At 42.2% G+C, this 22142-nt stretch overlaps 1 protein-coding gene across 2 annotated transcripts in view; it reads right to left on the bottom strand.

Moving 5' to 3' along the window:
- Positions 1-21678, bottom strand: part of LOC115790888 (fidgetin-like) — a 38115-nt gene extending 16437 nt beyond the window's left edge. Inside the window, exons 1-3 of one of the 2 annotated variants that reach the window (XM_030744901.1) lie at positions 21499-21678; positions 20764-20779; positions 20607-20637 (exon numbers count right to left, since the gene is read on the bottom strand). In XM_030744901.1, coding sequence (XP_030600761.1) covers positions 20607-20637; positions 20764-20779; positions 21499-21629 — 178 coding nt within the window. In that variant the 5' untranslated portion in view covers positions 21630-21678. Of the gene's footprint in view, positions 1-20606; positions 20638-20763; positions 20780-21207; positions 21378-21498 lie in introns of those variants that run through there. The other variant, XM_030744895.1, reaches the window with a different exon arrangement.
- Positions 21679-22142: the final 464 nt, after the last annotated feature.

Below are 22142 nucleotides of genomic sequence, written 5' to 3'. Positions count from 1 at the left end.
CTCAACAAAAATAAGTATTAACCCTAATAAAAATACTAAACCCTACAACTATTTTTACAAACATTAATTATTTAGTAATTCTCTGCATGTGGTTAAATGGAGGAGTTGTCTTAACAATCCTAAATAAATATAGTAAAAAAAGAGTTTAAAATTTCTTATTTTGTCAATAAATTGATTACACATTTCTGATTGTACAGTATTGAAATATAAGTATTAAACCTATCATTTTACGCTGCATGTTTAAGCACAATCTGTATGAGAACACAAGCTGCAGCCGGCAGTAAAACGCGACACACTAAACACTGCAGTGCGACGACTTAATTTTTGAGGCATGTTACACAGTGAAGTTGTGAGAGCAGCACCTCTCTGCTATGTGGCCTTAAGTCTGTCTCCTCCGTGGCTGCGGTGTCTGTCAGGTGACGGCGAGAAGAGTCGCGCAGCTACATCGGCATTCCCAGCAAACAGCTCTCTGGCTGCTGCTTCTACCTGGGGTGCAGCCAGCAGGATCTTTCAGAACGGCCCCGAGGTTAACATGGGGCCACATACTATCAATACTCCTCTGACGCCTGAATCCATACCTGTGAACCACCACCACTTTGTTTACCTGTGTGTTCAGTAATTAAAATAGATTTCTGAGAGGAGGCCTAATCCTTTCAGAAATGGCATCGATCCGACTACCAATGTGCGCAAGGTGTGGTGTAATTTTGTCGTCCTTTTTTTTTTTCCTTCCCTTCTCTCCTACACTCTGTTCCACACAAGCATGTTGAGGACACACTCCCTACCTCTTCCTCCTCGACGGAAACTTTGGAAAGTCCTCGGCATGAAGGACATCATTTAGGGGCAGGTGGGGGGGGGGCTACAATAGAGGGGTGGCAGGTGGAGATAATAGAGAGGGAGCCTCTAACCTCATCTAAAGCTGTCTGTCTTCGTAAATAAAATGAGATAATTATTGAGTGAACAACATTATACGCAGACGACGCACTCTTTCTTCTACCCCCCTCCTGCCGGCGCAGTTGTAAATCTCAACAAACACGGTGCTTTTGGACATTAAGTGCTCACTAAGCACAGTGGATGCATCATATTTCAAGAGCAGGCGTTGTGTGGGTGAGGAGCTGGGGAAAATGGAGTGTAATGGTTATCCATTATCTTATATGGCAACGGCAGCAATGATCATTTTCAAGTGACTCATTTCTGGAAGTACCTATCTATTGGCCACTTTGAGAGAAGACTTTGATGGCTAATCCAAAACAACTATTCAGAGGTCATTTACTGCGGCAGCGTGGAGACACTGTGCACAAGAGAACGCTCCAGCCTTCCTCATTATTCAAATACAATCCTCAGGAAGATCTACATGACAAACAGCAGCGCAGCAGCCCCGGAGTGGGCGATTACCTACACAGCATACTCCAAACCAGAGTGGAAACATTAACAGTGCATCAACAAATGAATATATCACAATCCAAGTAAGAGTTTGAAAGCGGCACAAGAGATATTTGTCTGGGGAATTAAATAGTGATACTGGAGATGTATTAATATATCGATGCTCACTCATGGAGAAGCTTAGCAGTCAGTAATGTGGACACAAGTCCTGTCTGCGGGTGAACTTTCATATTATTCAATCATATTCTATTCATCTGGCGAGGTAAATGTATTTTTATTAGTGTCGGTGCGCTGCTTGTTTGTGTGTGGTCTCAGCTCCACATGAATGGCTTCTTAACACCACACTGATTTCCCCTCAGCAGTTAGAGAAAAACCAGCCTATGCTCAATGATGCATCGCCGTGTTTGTTGCCGCCAGGCTGTGTGTATATGTGTGCATATGTCTTGTTTTTGTGTGTTTGTGTGTGTGTGTGTGTGTGTTATCGTTGCTGGCACGTAGACAGCCTGCCCAGGAGTGACTGCCGGGGTGTCACCATCTGTGGATGCATTTTATGTCTGTCTGCACTAGTGTGTGTGTGTGTGTGTGTGTGTGTGTGTCTGTGTGTGTGTGTGTGTGTGTGTGGTTTGAAAGGGGAGGGGGCTTAGGGGTAGGGTGGGGATCCACTCAGACAGCAGACTGGACGACAGCCTCCACAGTTTGCTACTCATAACATTAGCAGGCCAACTAAACTGCAAAAAGAATTTTAACAAAAAAAAAAAAATCTAATTTCTGATTCTTTTTTTCTGAGAAAAGGACATGATACATAAGCTCACCTTAAATCAGTTATAGAAAACTAAACTGTCATTTTGTCACGTGAGCAAAAAAATAAGAAGATTTTAAAGCCTTTTCTACTTGTTAGGATGGATTTTGCAGTGTATCAAACACTTGGCAAGCAAGCAAGATTAGAGTTCAACAGCAGTTGGTGGAGATTAACGGCTGCCGTGAGCAGCACACGTGCAAGGCTGCAAGTGTGTGTGTGTGTGTGTCTGTCTGTGTGTGCACGTGTGTCTGTGTGTGTGCATGCATGCATGTGTGTCTGTGGGATGTGTGTGAATTACTGAAGAGGCCCTGGCTGGGATAACCTCTACCCCCAGCCCGTGAACTTGCAGGATCCTTCACGGTTCATGTTTGAAGTGTCAAATCCTGCACACTTCATATAGATTCTGGCAAGATGTGCCAACCCACACATCTTACCGAGTCTGAACAAAATCTAGTCAGTCTTACAGTCCAACTGTTTTGAAGTGCATTAAAACAGATAAATGGAAACCCCTCCACCCCCCACCCAACCCCACCCCCCCAAAATGGAAAGCTTTCATGCCTGGCTGTGATGCTTTAGCAATTAAAAAAAAAAAAAAAAGAGAGAATGCAACAAAGCAGAATTGAAGCAGACTTTGTGAATGAGGAACTTTTCCATCTGTTGATGACTTTCTGGAAAGCAGTTTTAAAACTGCTTAATGTTGTTTGAAACTTAACTACAAACTTTTGTTACATCACACTAAAAGCTGGTGGGAGACGGCGTTAATACTGTCCATGAAAAATGTGACAACTTATTGTGAAACTAAAACCAACAGACTAAGACCAGCAGAAAAAGTGGCGTTTTGAAGGTTTTTCGTTTAGTAGATTTAATAATGAAGAGTCTGAACACCAAAAATGAAATAAGTCAAACTTCAATAAACTTCTTCACATTTCGCTCAAAAGACTAAAACCAACTTCGGGCATCAAAATGAGGTCACAGCCAATCTGTGGGAATCAGACTTCTGGTTGGTTTATAGGGGATCAAATATTATTTCATTCAATAATATGCAGATCATTTTATAACTTTTATGATCTGTTTTTTTTTGGCACTTTTGGCTGATATTCTGTTTCTCTCCATTAAAATGAAACAGCACCAAATTTGAGACTGTTCTTTCGTTTGTGAGAAAACTTAGAAATCTAATAATTAATTCCCCCACTGTATACGTGTGTATGTGAAGCTCCAAGCATTAGAAGGAATGAGCTCTCAGATATGAAAACATGCACATTAAAGAAGGCACACGAATGCGGGGCGGTGAGGCCTGCACGTGCATCTTTAAATCCACTGTGCTTCGCATTATGCTGGAATTCACACAGGTTGTCTAAACAGTCAAACAGCGGATCAATACGCCCATCGATCGGCGGCATTGAGACTGAACTGGTCGTGTCGAGGGGGCAGGAGATTCTCACTCGAGCTCTCTGCAGGCTGCCAGCTGGAGAACGTATACACACACCCCCCCCTTTACTGACTCTGGTACATGGTGAACACACACATTTACTGCAAAGCTGAGGATAAGACAAATATTTGTGAACACATGTATACAGATTTATGAACATAAAATTTCTGCCTCTCTGCCCACTCGAACAGAAACTCGGGCTTCCTTGGGACACAAACTACCTCTGCAGCAGCACAACGCTGCTCATCTCACACGAACAGATTCAGGTCCTGTCTGTTCAAGTCGGAGCAGTCTGCCAGCAGTTTGTCTCAAAGTGAGGGCATCCAGTCAGCTTCAGCAGCTGAATATCAAGCTGCCTGCCGCCACGTCTCCTCGCGCTCAACTGACACAGTCGATAGCTCTGCATTATTCATGGGGACGGTGGGGGCCGATGAGATGGCCTCTCACTGAGGGCTGGATTTCAACAGTTCCAAACTTTACACGGGCTGGCGGACGCGTGACACCTTCAACAACTGCTTATCGTCAGCGAAAATGACAACCTAAGGCACAGGGAAGGGCACAGACTTTAAAGGGGAGGCTTGGGGAGGACTTTGTCAGAGGTGAATCTGTAGGTTTTGAACGCGGCTTGAAGACTGACATGATGGTTTTTAATACAACCCTTTCACTACTGAGTGATGGTGCCATTTAAATAAAAAGGCAGCAGAGCAAAAATAGCCCCACTCTAAAAAAAATAAAGTACATACGACTTTCTTGTCAGCTCTTCTTGTTTGCTATCAAGTCAATAAACACGGATCACAAAGTTAACATGAAAACCCCAAGTATCTCTTTGCGGTAATAAAAAGAAAACAAATCATAATTTGAAATGTTGCTCAGCTATGTTTGCTTATTTCCATTACACAGACTAAAGACATCAATTAGCTAAACTGCGTCCGTTCAAAAAAGGAGGAGAAAAAAAAGAACACGATAGAAAAAAAAGACTGTTATTTGGAGTAAATCAAACAAGACGCAAAGAGAACCAAAGGCAATAAAGAACGTCAGGCTGCTTGATATCAGATCTCGGAGGAGAAATTTGATGGGCACCGATGAGCAGAAGGCATCTCAGGAGGATTGGACAAGGGAGAGATTTAATGTGATCATAGGGGACGCTCATCTTTCAGGGAACGGGGTAATAATGAGCAATCAATAACATCCCTAACAGAGTTAGAGCGAGTGGCTGACAGCAGATGTAAGGCTCTGGCTAACAGGCTACGTCTGATCTCACATTACCACACTGGATCTGAGTTTAACACACACACACACACACACACACACACACACACACACACACACACACACACACACACACACACACACACACGGACAGTGTGCGTATAAATGCACCCGCATATGGGCCAACCCCCCCCACACACACACACTCTCTCTCTCTCTCCTTTCTGTGTTTCTCATACACCGACACATGCACACACTCTCTTTAGGTGACATCCAGCAGCAACGTGTCACTGTCTATCGATCAAGAGCTGTAATCACATTCACGAGTGATGAACACGGTTCTGTATTGCGAGCACAGGCTTCTCTGTTTATCCAGCGACTGCAGATTTCACGGGCTAAAATGACAATCACTACCGGCTTTACTCGCCAGGACATTAAAAAAGCACCCAGTATTTACTTGTAAAGTAAATAAAGGTCCTGCCAACTGCTGTCGCCACCACTTAGACTCAACTATCATCTAGACTCATGTTGAATGGCTGGAACTAACTTGTCACACACCAATTTAATGATAACACTAAAGGTAATTGTGCAGCCAAAGTATATGCCACCTGAAACAATGTCAAGCCTACTTATAATGTTTATGTCCCGTATTTTCTGCAGCAGGCTGTGTAATGCATACCACTGCCATCTGTTCTATAAGAAACTAGCAAAACTAATTTATGAATTTAACAGTTTCACTATCGCCGAGTTTACAGCACACTACTGCTAAATTAGGACAGACAATTTTTACTTAAAAAATATTTCAACATGTTGGAATTCAACAATTCCAGGGTTTCAAGAAATCTCGCTAAGCATCACTTGGAGTGGAACAAATTTGACACTGCAGTCAATCAAATGTGAGGCACCAGAACGCTAACTGTTCTAAGTGCTACAGATGCACACAGTGGGTGATGAGAGAAATACTGGAGAGTTTATTTCCCACTTTAGCGGATACACCAGCGAGAGGGCATTTAATCATCGGTAACGTTAGTCATATGCAACAAATAATAATCTGCCCTACTGTCATCTGTAATTATTGCACATAAGTGGACAGTAAAACAGTAATGAATTCTAACATTTGTTTGGATCTTTGTTGCATTTTAAGCTTTACTATATATCAGAAATGGCTAATGGGTTAGCCTAAAGCTAACTTAGCTTTTGTGTTTAAAAAAGAAAATTCCTTATGCGTAGATCCAGTGGGGGCTCTGCTTAGGCCAGCTGGGCCGTGTCCTACACTGGCACCAGCCTTAAATTAGAACATTTTTATACTGAAACTGCTACTCCATGTAGGCCAGGGGTCGGCAACCTGTAATACGGAAAGAGCCATTTGAACCCGGTTTCCAGGGAAAACAAAACAGTGAGAGCGGAAGCTGGTAGCGGCTACCGTGAGTGACGCATATATTGTGAAACTCAAATAAATAAAACTGAACTGACAAAAATAAAATGCACTTCAACTGGATACTTATAATTTACTTCTGCAAGCCGAACAGAGCCGCAGATTAAGCCTGGATGAGCCGCGGGTTGCCGACCCCTGGTGTAGGCCAACAGTCCTCCTAGCTAACACACCATTGTAAAACCTAGCAACTATGCAACCTTCAGAAAAAGAAATGCATATGACATAATTTGAATTTATTTAATGTTTTCCAACGCACGAACTCAATGATCCCTGTAGCTTACCACTTGCCAGGGATAACTTGTCACTCAAATTAAGCAGCATAGCACAGCGAATGAACTAGACCCGTCCCAAATCCAATTTTATGGTGATTTTATGGTATTTATGGCGTCAAGAACAAGTATTCAGTTCTGGCCAGCAGTGGGAATTTTATAAATGCAACCTTAACTGAAAAAATCACAATAAAACTCTGTAAGTAAAATAATCAATCAGAAAGAAACTATTGGATGCACAAGCTGTGATGTAAACCTGCAAAAAAACCAACAATGTAATATTTGGGTACTCTCCTTAATCAACAAAATACCAACATTTTACAACACTTTTCAATTTAAGCTTGAATTTGATTTAATTTTGCTGAGATGGTGCAACTATTAAACCAGAAGCCATCAGAATATAGTAAAATAACTAATGAATAAATAGAACCAGCAGGTACATCAGGATCAGGAACATGCGTACCACATGGATATGAGAGGTCATTTTCAGCTGTTGGTATGCTTGAAGAAGACTGGAGATAATCACTGCATAATCAATCATTAATTTAATGTTTAAAATAGGCAACATAGTTGAAACAATGCCTAATTTTGGACGAGCAATAGTCCAAAAACCCAAGAGCAAATCAGTATTATAGAGGACTAGGAAAATACTTAAGAGTCAAGAAAATGGCTGGGATAATTAGCAAAATCTTCTATTAACTGAGTAGTCATTTTAGTTGCAGATGTTTTCTTTCAACTGGATATTTAATCATTTCTAAAAAGGCCTGGCAGTCAGTTTTTTATATTTATGCCACAATGAAACAAAAAAAAACAAAAGAAAAAAGAAGAAAAAATCCCACAAACTTTCTGTCTCCAAATTTGCACAGTTGAAACTACTTTTGTTCCTTCAGATACTCACAGAACAACTGCTGATGTAATCCAATACATCTTGAATGTTCTGAAGTGACAGCAAAAAAGTCAAAGCATGGAGCGTTAATGTCCAGGCTAGCTCGCACTGTGTCTGCCAGCAGATACACTCATCACTTAACGTACAAATATTTAGCATTACAGCCAGACTCAGTCAGGCAGATCCCTGCCTGATCTGGAGCGACAAAGACCAATTCCTTGATAAGAGTCTGGATATGTGTGTTTATATGCAACTTAAAATCCTTCCACATATCTGTGGGACAGTATGTCTCACAGCAGAATTGTATCTCCAAAAACACAAATGACAGAGCAATTTTAGAAAACATATTTTCTCGTCCTGCCATATTTCTGTGCTGCTTCAACCTTTTTCATGAGCGTTACTGTAAAAGAGGAGGTAGAAGAGCAGGGAGGAGGAGAGAGAAAAGGGCAAGAGGTATTTATTGAGGAGATGAGTTGGGACACAAGATAAGGAGTGACTCTGCTGGCCCGTTCGAAGAGGAATGTCATTCCACCACGGAGGTCCCATGAGGGAGATGAGTCAAGGCTGAGGAATGGAGGGGGCTGACAGAAATTCAGGCTGTGATATTTCCATTTGTGAGAATTGTGGTCTTTCCCACTTGAAAACCAGTAAGCCAGTATGGCGGCGTGTCTTTGATTAGATCCACACCATCTGAATTCTGCTGTAACACTCATTTCTTCTCCACCTTGAGTTCTCTGCTCCTCACACACTCTGTAAGCGTTCGCTGAAAAAAAAAGCTGATTGACACCGAGCCTATAGTAGCTGCATTTTGTAAACAGTATCATACCATTGCGGATGCTCCAGCTTTTGTTAACAACTTGTACTAACAGCTGACCAGATGTGTCCGAGGGTTGCAGCGTCTCCTAGCAACAGTAAAATGTTCTGGCACAACGGGCAAATCTGAAAGCACAAACCAGACTTCTATACTGCGTCTGTCCTTTACTGGCCAGCAGAACATCAAACAGTGAGGCCACTGCTAATGTAAGTTTAATCTGCGCACAGTCGCTACCTGTTACACTTTTGGTGGGCACAGATTCCCCCACCCTCCTTAATCACAGCGCAGCACCTCATCAGGTTGTTAGTTACTCTGAAGCTCTCAGAAGTTGCTACAGGCCTCTTATCTTATCAGTCAATCTGCAACGGCGCGCAGGAAATGAGACACACAACAGCAATACTGCCAACAACACGCATCTGTCAAGACGCGCAGGCTCAATTACCATACTGTAGCACAAAGCAGGACGTGCGGAACGGCAGCGAAGTGGATAAATTGAATTGCTTACGTTAAACAAGCGAAGGCATTAGTGTATCTGTCGTCGGTGTATCTGCGCAACAGTAGATGTGGTAAACTTTTTGCCGCCTGGACATAAATCTGCATTTTTTTAATCACTGGGAGTGTGTGTTTATTTAAATGCAGACCCCTCATATTACTGACTTGTTTGCCGCCTCTGTCTGGAGACAGAAAAAAAGGCAGGGGGAGGGGGGGGGGGGTATATAAAGAGGAAGACAAAAACAGAATGGCAAGCAGATACACAGAGAGAGAAACAAAGAGTGAGACAAACCCATACAGCGATATGGAGAAAGGGGGAGAGAGATACACATACAGGGAGATAAAGAAGGATGCTAGGTGTATGTACTGCATCCCAAGGGATCACTTACTCAGTATAGACACTTTCAATGGCCAAAACCTCTCCTCTTTACACACACACACACACACACACACACACACACACACACACACACACACACACACACACACACAAAATCCCTCCAAGCAAAATTCCTGTAAGCACTTGTCCACTGAAAATCACTGCACTAAGTGAAGTGGAGAGGAGGAAGGAATGGAAGAAGCTGATAGAATAGAGAAAAATAAAATAAGAAGGAAAAAAAAAAAAAGAGGGCTCAGGAGGAAGCAGGAGGACACCTGGCTGGTGTCCAGGGGAATTAAACAGTCTGTTTACTGCTCTCAGCAGCGCTATGTTAGCCTAATGGCACGGACATGAAGCCAATTGATTCGTAGACCAATAGACCTCTCCCACAGCACAGGCAGATTACCTAGATCACTGGCTCTGCATCGAGTACACATCGCTTCTCATTTGCGCCCCACAGGCAGTGGAATGTGAAGAAGGTTTTTGTGTGTCTGTGTGTGGGCATGTTTGCGTACGTGTTCACGTGCGCCTGGGATTAGAATGTGTTGATTCTCAAGCCGCACACAATTCCAAGTAGGTGACCTCATTTACATTATTTTGCTAAAAATTATGTAAGATCCTATACGAGTTAAAGGATACGAGACCTGGATGTTAACGCTATAATTTGAAGTAAAGAGTTTGGTTGGAGTTGAAATGCCACTACTGGATCTTATTGTGGTACGTTCTGACATGATGGTATGGTTTAATGAATATTTCCAGGACAAAATAGAAATTTTGGTCCCACAGACCAAATAATTTACATGGAAATGCTACTACCATCCATCCAGTTTCTTCCACTTATCCAATTCAAGGTCACGGAGGCTGGATCCTATTCCAGCTGTCAAAGGTCAGGCATGTCTTAAAGACAAAGACCTGGATGACCCAATTTCCTGCTCCTAAATTCAGACAAAACTGATGTTATTGTACTCTGTCCTAAAAATCTTAGAAAAATGATGTCTAAAAACATGTTGAGTTTAGATGGAATTACCTTGGCCTTCAGTAACACTGTGAGGAATCGTTTTTGAGCAGGATATGTCCTTCACTGAGCACATTAAACAAATACGTAGGACTGCTTTCATTCATTTGCACAATATCATTAAAATCAGAAATGGCTTTTCAGAATGATGCTGAAAAACTTAAAAATGTATTAATTCTAGGCTGGATTATTGTAATTCATTATTATCAGGTCACTCTAAAAGCTCCCTGAAAAGCCTTCAGCTGATCCAGAACGCTGCTGACAGGGACTAGAAAGAGAGAGCAGATTGCTCCCATATTAGCTTCTCTTCACTGGCTCCTACTTCTCACATACAAAATCTTAAATAATCAGGCCCCGTCATATCTTAAAGGCCTCATAGTACCTAATTACTCTAACAGAGCACTTCACTCTCAGACTGCAGGCTTACTTGTGGTTACTAGAGGTTTCAAATATAGAATTGGAGGCAGAGCCTTCAGCCCCCTCTTCTGTGGAAGAGTTTGGATTCCCAGTTTGGATTCGGGAGACAGACACCCTCTCTACTTTTAAGATTAGGCTTAAAATTTTCCTTTTTAATAAAGCTTATAGTTAGGGCTGGATCAGGTGACCCTGAACCCTCCCTTAGTTACGCAGCAATGAGCCTAGGCTGCTGGGGGGCTTCCCATGATGCACTGAGCGTTTCTTCCTCACTCATCTCTTTTTACTCCCTGAGTGTTTATACACCACTACTGCATTTAATCATTAGTAATTATTAAACTCTGGCTCTTATAGCAGCTCATAGTGTGTCTCCTATCTTTCATGTCACCCCTTAACTGACGACGGCAGATGGCTGCCCCTCCCTGAGCCTGGTTCTGCTGGAGGTTTCTTCCTACTTGGTCATAGGGGGTCATCTAATTGTTGGAGTTTCTTTCTAATACTGTAGGGTCTTTACCTCACAATATAAAGTGCCCTGAGGTGACTGCTGTTGTGAATTGGTGCTATATAAATAAAACTGAAGTAGGGTATACCCTGAACAGGGCTAAATGTAATTCAAACTTTACAATGATACTGGTTTATTTTTGAAAGAGGCTAAAACAACCATTGTTTACGCAACTGACTGCTTGCAGCTGTTTAAGTGCTTGTAATATGTTCAATCTGTACACCGGGTAGTATCCCACAAGTGCATGGGATGTGACTTGGGAAGTGTTGAAGATGGGAGATGTTGTCAAAAGCCTACTTTAGACAAAATATTACCTAATTAAGTCACTTTAGTGCCTAGGCACTGGCGAAAAAAATGAAATAGTAAGCCAAAAAAACAAACAAACAAACAAAAAATGACCACAACAACAATGAGAACAGGTCCTTTGGTTGAAACCCAAGCCACCACCACACCCATGACGCTAGCATTACAAATGTGAAAGTGTGCACATCTTGTTTCTGCAGTCACTCAGGAGTCACTGACAATCCACTTATTGTGTCATTCAGGTTAAGCAAATGACTTTTAAACTCCTGTACTCAACAGTGGGCCAACAGCTACCTGCTGACAAAACAGTATGTCTGATAGTGACGTGAGGGCAGCACCCAGTATGTAGAATGTCTAACTCAGGCAATGTTGCATCAACACATATCAGTTAGTTACAGGTGACTAAATCTGTAGTTGTCATGATTAGCTAGCTTAACTGTGACTCGCAGGATCTTGTTAAAACAATTTTTAAGTTACAGTCAGGGATAATATAAAACATGAAAGCAGCTTCAGGGTCAGAAATATTGAGCCAATATGGCAGAACCTTAAACCTGCATTCTAATCTGAAGGCCACCAGATGGTGATAGCTGTGGTTGTTTTAGTCCTATAGAAGTCTATGGGAAAACAGCTTTTTCACTTGACCTCTGCACTTTCCTGATGAGTTTATGTGCACTCATTTTGGCTCATAATGAATAAAAAAAAAAAAAAATAACATGTTTTTTGTAAATTTTGGTCAAATGTACATGTATGTTTCAAAAAAACTATTGGTGGTATGCTCACTGCACTAACAGCTTGTGATTGACAAGCCACTACCCAATGAGCGAGTGGTTTCACAATCACACCCGGCCCTTCTTGTCACATACATTTTTTTTTTTGTTTTTTTTCGAACCAAGATGATGATGGCTTCAAAACGGAAAACCAATGGATGATGTCACAGTAACTACATCCATCTATTATACAGTCTCTGATTACAATTAAAACTGTGGGTATGAAAATTTCACTGTTTGAAAATTACGATTCCAATCCACAATTAATATTCAACACTGATTTCTATGCAAGCTGGAATTTAAAGAAAAAAAGAAAGAATATTTGCTGCTGTGATAACAAAAAAGAAAAAAATCTGATTGTAGATTACAGCTAAGAGCTTTAAGTTGTTTGTGACATTCAGGAGCTATTAAGTCATCCTGTAACAATAATTGATAGTATATCAATTATTGTTTATACCTGCTTTAATTGTACAAGTGTGATATAGGCATGATGCATGTCTGTGGCATCAATGTTGCTCTAAACTGAATGCAGCACCCAAACTTAAAAAAAAGAACTTGCTGCAGGACAATGAAAGACCACACACACTTGAAGCTACATTTATCCCAGTGTATGGCCAAATAGTAAGAATAATTCCACATTCTCCACAGCTTTCACTCATGTTACTGTCCCAGTTGATAAGCATGAAAATCCATTTATCTACAAAGGAACTGTATGGTCTGTATTTGACAATGTCTCTTTCATGGTCCCTTGCAGACCCCCTTTTTTTTTCCTTTTTTTGTTCACAAAGCCACCCAACTGACTCCACCACATCTGTAATAGACCACACTCATTTGATATGGACACATCAAGGGACGTATTGCAGCAGTTTTTGCCATGCATCAAGAGGAGTGGAGCTGGTCCACAGAAGCAGTGATATATACTCTGAACATAAAAGAACAATGGGTGCAAGGCAGATGCAGTTAGGCAAGAAAAAGACATAGTGGGCAACATGCAGGCCTGCATATGAGCACCGCATACATATGCTGGCATGAATGCATGGACAGAAAGCCTAACAAAGACATGCTAAGGTCACTGTCATTCAGCTTTTTCCTCCGTGTGAGTCAATCTCCTAACTGCTGGTTGTGCAGGAGAACGGAGATCCAGAATTAGGCCTCTAAGGAGGATGAGGAGGAGGAGGAGCCATCAGATTACTGATTAGAGGGTGGGGAAGTGGTGGGATTAAAATGTGCATAGGTATAGGCGGGAGCCAGACTAATGCAGCTCACAGCTCAGGTAGAGGCATCATCAAACTTAGTCCTGGGGATTAAACTGTGCTTAATGCATTGATAAAACTGCACCGGTGGAAATGCTGAAAAAGAAAAACAACTCTCCTGGAGATTCTTATTGAAATGTCTTCCACAATGTTATTCACTGCTCATCGAATCCATATTTGTGTAAATGAGCTGCACAGAGCTTTACAACACAAGGCAGACAGAAAAACCTTTGAGACTTCGGCATTAACAATGATGCTACGTCGTAATCACCCTCTGGCTAATGCGGCTAATGAATGAGAAAACGCTAGCAGGCTAACGGCTCTAATTCTCCTTCACAGGGTATCATGTTGCAGCCCGGAGACAGATCAATACCATTTGCTCAACACACAGGAGGCCTGGGAATCTATAAAAGGGCTTTTATTGAGTAATTAAACACCCATTACTGTCCCGTGCAGCCAAACAATAAATTTGATCAGCCTCTCAGGCACAGATCCAGCCTGTGATTAATACACAGTGCATGCATGACATAAAAGACCACAATGACATTTTGCCTGTTTTAGACCTGAGAACGATGTGAGGACAGGAGTTTAACTCCTTACAGTGGAGGTTTCAAGGTTGCATGGTCTAGTGGCGTCTTCGGGGAGCTCAGAGGGCAATTCTGTGCCTATCAGCAGCCTGTCTTACCCTCCTGGCCTGCAGTTTGAATCCCCCTAGTGTGTCCTGTCCTGAGGCCGCCACAGTTGGAGACACGCCCTGCTTTTAAAAGTCTGGAAGTTACATTTTTAACCTCGCAGTATTTGCACTTTAGTAACCCTGCAAAGGCAGTAATGTACTTCTAGATGTTGTTGCTGAATATATTATATAATTGTTAGATTTTTGTAACTTATACAGAGAAAAAAAAAAAAAAAACAGTTTCATGGTTACACAAACTATTGTAGAGGCTCTCATTTTCATAAGAAAAAAAGAACAAAGCATGTAACTGGTTTGAAAAACACTCCAATTCTTCCATGAGTTCTAATGTCTCTACTTATTTATTCACACATTTCAGAGTTCCTGAAGGCTGGACACTGTTCTTCTCAACATCCTTTTTTAACACACAATTCAAAATCCTGTTACAATCCCATCCTTGTTGGAGAATATTTAGCATTGTTGAGCCAACAATATGGCATCTGGGTGATTCTCCTAAATATGAATGGCCCATTCACGGGGCTCAATGGAGTTGCTTGGCAATGGCCCTTCTTCCCCTCCCTCCTCCATACTCAAAACAATATTCAGCGCAGCAGTCTTGGCACTTTTCCCCGAAATCAACAAAAGAGGAACTTGAAGCTGTCCCTGAAACCCTCAAAGCATTAAGCCTCTGTGAGATGCAAGTACTTGGCACAAGCAAAGCGATTTATCGACAATGGGCAAATCATACAGTGCTTTGTGAGATTTAGGGGATACAATAGCACTCCGTTTCCAAAGCACACATTAGTAAGCATGTCATTGGGAGCCCCTGGGGGATTTGAGCAGCCTAGAGGATTGTGTAGTGAAGAGGATAAATATATGTTACTGGGCAAGAAGATGGACCACTGCCAGTGCTCCCTCCCTCACACAACGTACTGTGGATTACAGTGTGAGGAATACATTAATAGAATAATCTTCTGACCACATAAACTAACCCACCAACTGAACCCATTTGGCTTGTTAAGCGTATACATTGCAGTGCATCTAAAATCAATTTACAACCATTTAACAGAGCTCAAGAGGTGCAGATGAGGAGAGATACTCGCCTTACACACACACACACACACACAAAAAAGGGCTTCTGCCATGAAAAACAAACAAAAAAAAAAAAACTTGTTATAAATGTGCAGTGCTTGCAGCCATGCTGACCTCTTAGTGCTAAACAAAACTAACAACGGACAAGCAGACGCCCACTCAAAAGTCAATACCATGCGTGCCTCCTCTTCCTCTTGTATGGTTAATGCATGATGCCAGGTAGGGGAGACAGACGGAGAGTAGGATCTCATTATACGCTGCGTGCTATCATTAGCCATCTACCACATGTGTCCATCCTGCCCGCAGAGCCATACAAGCAACATCCTAATGCTCTCACCCGCTTCCAGTGAGGAAACTTGGCCAGCATGCACACACACACACAGTGCAAGCATGCAACAACATAATCACAGGTGAGCATACACACACACACACACACACACACACACACCTCTTTCCTCCACAGCAGGCCTGAACACACACACTTTAAGCCATTTTTCAAACAAAACTACAAAACACTCAGCATGTGAGATGCAGATGCTTTTTTCTTTTTTAATGTCACTGGGAAATAAATATAAGCAGGATTTTGATCGTTGGTCAGACAAAATGAGATTAAAAATGTCTCTTTTTTTTTTAATTGAAGCTGATTTAGTGTGTGGCATTAGCGGTTGTTTTACAGCATTTACATGAAAATGCAAATAAATGAAATGAAATTCCAGTTTTCTGCCTAACTCTTGGAGGGGACTGTACATGCAGATTTAGCTGAAGTGCACGCGGACCAGCTTCAGTCTTGACTGATTTGTTGATTTACGAATTAGCAGAAACGCAAACGCCATTATTGGAATTCATCGATCACCTTTTGTTTCTCCTTTTTCACCCCGTGTTTCAAATAGGAGATTTGCAGCTTTCCTCGCTTTTGTTTTAGATAGACAAAACAAGAAGATTTAAGATGTGACTGCCATTTTCTTTGGCTTTTTTTTTTTAAACATTTTACAAAGAAAACCAATAGGAAAAAAAAAGTTGCAACCCTGCGATGGGCACAGTCAAATTTGGAGCTCTTTAGCGATAGAAGTTGTTTTCACTCTCGCTCCCAGTTTGTGTCCATCTCCCTGAGGCCACAGGCAGCTAAGTGATGCTGTGCCACACGCCCAGCCACTCAACATCCTTTGTGTCCATCCCCTGGCAGCCTTCCAAGCTCACACAGACAGCCATACACACACACACACACACAAATTCGCTCTCGCGCCAAATGAGCCATTGTTCATTAACACACATGCACACCTTTGCCACCTCAGACAAACACAAATAAATAAATTAAATAAGCTAGAAACAAAAACGAAAAGTGTTGCTGACTTACTTGCCATTCGTGCTAGAGGTCCTGCTAATCAAGACGTTCAAAGTGAACAGTGTGTGTGTGTGTGTGTGTGTGTGTGGGGGGGGGGGGGTGTCGCAGACGGGCACTATCTCACCAAGGCTTGCAGGTAGCAAAATCAGATCATTCAGTCAAAGCCGGAAAAGGCGAGTGGCAGCGGCAAGACATTACAGTCAGCTCCTCTCTAGCTGTCATTTTCTTTGCCCTGTGTCTTTTTTTCTTTGACTGTTGGGGTCCTCCACAGTCAGACCAAATGTGTGGCAGCCCCTCTCATTTGAAGGCACAATGTAAAGGATAAGCTGTGTGCTGCCATGTCTATTAAGGTCCAATGGTGTGGAATATTCCAAAATGGAACTTAGATTTTTTTCTTTTTTTTTTAATAAGTCCTTAGCATATTTAACGCTTCCAAACACAGAACGCTTTAATATCTGCCGGAGAATCCGGGCCACGGGTGGTGGAGATTGCTGGTGAAGAGTAAAGGGAGGTGAGCAGAGGTCTGTTTAAAATTCAGAAATAGGGGGATAGCAAAAGAAGGTAGGAGGGAAGAAAAATATAAAATATCTGCCGCTTTGATTTGATTAAAACCTACGAAAACGATGCATTACATAAAATGAGAAACTTCAAACATTTTGTGGGGATTCAGAGTTCAAAGAAAGGGAGATAATGCTTTTTAATCCTGGAATTAACATGGAAATGAATTTGGCAGAATGTCTTTTAGATGATGGCGTGTGTGTGTGTGTGTGTGTGTGTGTGTGTGTGTGTGTGTGGTGGTAATAAATCTGTAAATTTGGTAACACTGATCTTGGATCGGTTTTTGCTTTTCTGGTTCAGCTCTTTCAAAGGCCCGACCAACTGGCTGTTGCATTTGTTGCACTTTCTTTCCATATTTTTCCTTAAACTTAAATTCATTTTCTTGCATCTTTTAACTTGGAAAACAGCTGTTACGTCTTTTATAGTTAGATTTTTTTTTTTTACTTTTAGAATACCACCAAAACCCAATTAACCATGTTTGGTGCTTCAAGTGTAAAAGCACAATCTTAGTAAGGAGCATCACAGGTTACAACAGGATCTTTGGTAGTAAGCTGTGGGTATTACTCCTCCATTGAGTCAGTCTTGTGTGGATATCCCTTCACTTAAGAACCCCCATCAGATTTTGACTGGATAATAACCAGTCAGCACTGAGAAGGAGAGATGCCAGGGAAGAGTGAGTGGGAATCAGAGGAGTGTGTGAAAAAGGTTGCTTTGCAACATGGGAAAGAGAAAAAAAAAATCTATCATCCAGCAACTGTCAGTCACAAAAACAAAACCCCATGCGAAACTATAAAAAAAAAAAAAACGCAGCCAGTGTAGCGGGGAAAGAGGGGAGGAGGGGGAAATGTAGAAAAAGGAGGAGGAGGATAGAGTGGATCATGGTGTCAAGGATTTTAAGGAATTGGCGTCCACTCATCTATGGAGAAACACGGGCAGCAGCCCCACCGACAGCTACCTGCCGTCTCTGAGAAGAGTAACTTAGATCAGCAAGGAGGGGGCTGTCAGCTAGCACGCAGGGAAACACACAAAGACTACACAGCCTCGCTACAGTTAGCTGACACACAGCCCCGGCACTGTCTTCTGGGACAGAGAGAGAGAAGAGAGAGGGAGAGAGAGAGGAAATAAGTGGACAAAGAGTGAAATAGATGAGGGAGCAAAGAGACAAGATAGGCTGACGCACTGTCGAGCAAACGTGGAGAAAAGAAGGGGAGCAGGGAGGGGAGGCGGAGAGATGGAAGAGAGTGAAACAGACAGACAGGTCCGAGAGGGATTTGTTCTATTTGCATGCGCCGGGCTCCCATGGGGTCCAGCTCCGCTCGGCAAGCCAAGAGCACAAAAGATAACACTTAACATATTTGCTAAAAGATGACAACCCTGCCTGGATCTCATTTGAAGAGGCCCTCTTTGTCAGGATGCTCAGACAGCAGAAATCCACTGATATGGACGTGGCAGAGACTAACAAATGTCTCTCTTTCTTCCCTTCTTTCTCCCTCTATCTAAAAAGCCTGGTATTCCCCCCACATCCCCTTACATCTGGCAGGAGTCCCACGGGGCAGGCTAGATCGCACGCCGGTGGTTGCAGGATGGTAAAACAGCTTTTAATGGTAAACATTACATACTGATAGAAAGTGTCAGGATAATTTATTTATACGGCCCCGCTGGGAGTAGCTAAGCCACCCTCGCAGCACACTGGCTCTCTCTGTTCATTTGAGGGAAAAGTCCATATTTAGATAAATAAAGTCAGAGTAAAGGGCCGCCTGTTTGTAAAGCACTTCCTCTGCTATTCCTATTATTTCTCCTCACTCTGTCCCTATTAGCTTTACTGTGAGGCCGCTGGAGATGTGAGGCGATACTTTATGTGTATAATGAGGGGGATTATTGCGACTGTCACTGCAACACGCTCACACAGTGGACGCAGATCTTACGCTGAGGAGTGTAGCAAACAAATAGACTTGGAAGGAATAAACAAACCGCTGAGTATCTACATTATTTACAGTAGGCCACACACAAAACCAGCAGCGTGTGTGGCTTCCCCTGCATTTCCTTCTTGTGCATACACACTTGCCTTTGGAAAAACTCACGCTCCCCATCTCAAAATGTCAAAGCACATATTTCACACAAGTCTCAAAAACAGCAATGAGGCAAGCAAACAAGGGTATGAAATCACATCTGTGAACTGGAATCACGTGTGCAAATAACATCAGTTAGTTTGGGCTAACTTCAGAGCAAAAAGCTGCACAAACTGTTCAATTTGACTGTTCGGTGCTACTTAAATGTGCTTACTTACATGCCTTTATATATTAAATTACACCAATATTATTATATCCTCTCTATTTTCACCTAAGTGTGAGAATATCAACACATAAATAGAAATAAAGGGAAGGCAGTAGATGCAAGTGCTGCATGTGTGTATAACACACACAGGTCCAGTAGCAGCAGAGTGGAGGAAACAACACATGATGGGAAGCAAATTACTGTGTGTGTGTGTGTGTGTGTGTGTGTGTGCGCGCGTCTGTGTGTGTGCACAGAGATCAAAGATGAAAGGTTGAGTTCTCACTAATAGCCACTACAAAAAAAACCCAAGACTGTGCGATTGCAGAACTTATAGTGGATATAGTCCATTCTAAAAAAAAAAGAAAAATCTCACCATCAACATGACTGTTTGCACAACTCAACCTTCTCATTGTGCAGTGACACAACATCAACACACACCCAGGATTTTTTTGTTTGTTTGTTTAAATACCTGAAATTTTAAAACTGAATTTAATTTTGTGGCAAGATGCGCTCTCAACATGACACCAGTGTTCTTTAATCACGCAGAAATTCTGTCACATTAGAGCAAAAATAATAACTAGCACTAAACGTGTCTTTAATACAAAAAAGAAAAAAATATGGTCCAACTAAGGGTGGAGAAAAAAATATCCTAAATATGCATTTTCACTTTGCAAAAATGTGACTGAGGTCTCGCTCACCGTGACTCCAGTCCCATCCACTTGTTTCATTAAATGATCAGGGAATTTCTGAGCACATTATTCTATCTCAATGATATTCTCAAATGTCAAGGGAAAAAAAAACTAATCGAGCTGCCTTATTTAATCTGCAGGTTTGAGGTTTTAGAAAAAAGTTTGAGAACAATATTCCACTACAAATACACAATTTATTTCATATCTTTAGAAAAAAATCTAATTAGAGCTGCAAATTAAGCCATGTGTAATTTAGATAGTTGCAAGCTTGGTTACCAAATATTAATTACAAGGTAGTGTGTGTGTGTGTGTGTGTGTGTGCCACACAATGCTGTGTTTGTGTTACGCGACAAAACATTTTTTAAAAGCGAAAGAAAATGAACCCAAACATCACAGCTACAGTGTGCACATCCACCACAAGAATACACTTTTTGAGTCAACATGGAAACACAATCTGAGGGTTATTTTTCCATCAACTTCCCCCCAACTCCCAGCTGCTTCCTAGATGTTTTCAAACATACATACACATTATATATATATATATATATATATATATATATATATATATATATATATATATATATATAATAACAACTGCATAAGTTGATGGAGAAAAAAGTGAAAAATCAACCTACCATAGACGCTGCTGCTGCTGATCATGTCGTGCTGGAACAGAGAGAAGAAGAAAGAAAAAAAGAGGAGGAGAGAGCATTGGAATTAATTTGTGAAAGAAAAAGCGGAAGGAAGGATTCCCTCTCAAAAAAAAAAATAAAAATCTTTACAATAGGAGACACTTTTGGGTGCAACACTGCTCGGATTTCAAGCCGTGTGAGAGGTGGGCCCTGCGAGTTTTTGGAGCAAGCAACTCAATAGGAGAGCCATCTAACCTACATGCATCTCATTAGAAAGTGGAGCCCGGGATGACAGGCAGCGGTCGAGGAGGAGGAAGAGGAGGAGGGTGATATCGGAGAAAAATCAACTGGTGCGGATCTGTCATCTGAGTTCTATCCGCTCCTAACGACCAAAAATATCCAGTTTTTGAGATTTATTAATACCTATACATGCTGCCATATCACCGGATCCGCTGATTGCCCAGGGCAACTTGTTGTAACCGTACCCGCCTCATGGAAGCTATACGGGGGGGAAAAAAGCCTCCGTGTGTGTGCACCCAAGTTGTGGATTCTTTTTTTCTATTCAGAGTGCCGCACAGCCGACACACACAAACAGGGAACCTACGGTGCAGCCTACGTGTCCGTGCCTTTGCGATTTAACCGCGGCGCAGGTGCGCTTCGGAAATAAAGAAATAAATAACATTTTATGCAGATGGCATCGCTCGCGAATCGGAAAACTTGTCAAATCACAAACTGCACATGCACTATTCCGAGATGAGCGGCGGGCTGCTCCGAGCTCGTCTCCTCTACGCAGACGCGCTGTCTGCTCTGACCGTGCGGTCTAATTGCAGACGCAGCGGATCCCCGTTCCTTACCTTTTTTTTTTCTCCTCTCTAGTGACAGGTCGACCTCTCACGTGTGTGTGTGCGCGTGTGTGTGTGTAGGGGGGGGGGCGGGGGGTGTTATGGTCGCATCGATCCCTGGGAGGGGTCCTGCTGATGAGCGGGGTGCCGAGGTTAAGCCGGGTTGCGTATGAGCTGAAACCATCCCAAGTTAACGCAGGAAACACTGACCACAGCCACTGCCATGTTGGAATTTCACCAGCCCTGAACAGCTGCTTCTCAGACTGACCAGTATGCTCCCCAGTGCGCATGCGTCAAAAAAGGAGGAGGAGGCGGTGGGGTAGAGGTGCAGAAAAAAAATCCATTTGTTACCTATAAGATTATTGTGCGCACTTTTGTATGGTAAGTTTGGCAGTGGTGATGGAAGATGAACAAGAGCGAAGACGCCTGCGCCTTTTCGCAAATCACTTCCACTCAGCTGTATTAGCAAACTAAAGGTCAGACTGACTTTACGCGCATTTTTGACGCAAGAAACGCCTTTTAGTCTTTGCGTATCAGCGAGGAAGTGATTTGCTCAGATGGACATTGATTTAGGCAGAGTGCTCAGGATCAGTTAAAAGTTCTCACCGAAGATAAACTTTAGCACTCATCTCTTAAACTGAGCACAGAAGAAGAAAAAAAACAAGAGCGCGCGCAGCAGTCGCAAATATCTCCCAGT

This window comes from Archocentrus centrarchus, chromosome 2 (assembly GCF_007364275.1).
Source record: "Archocentrus centrarchus isolate MPI-CPG fArcCen1 chromosome 2, fArcCen1, whole genome shotgun sequence".
NCBI classification, from domain to species: domain Eukaryota; kingdom Metazoa; phylum Chordata; class Actinopteri; order Cichliformes; family Cichlidae; genus Archocentrus; species Archocentrus centrarchus.
Note: the sequence above shows the minus strand (reverse complement) of the source record. Positions and strands in the feature narration are given on the sequence as shown.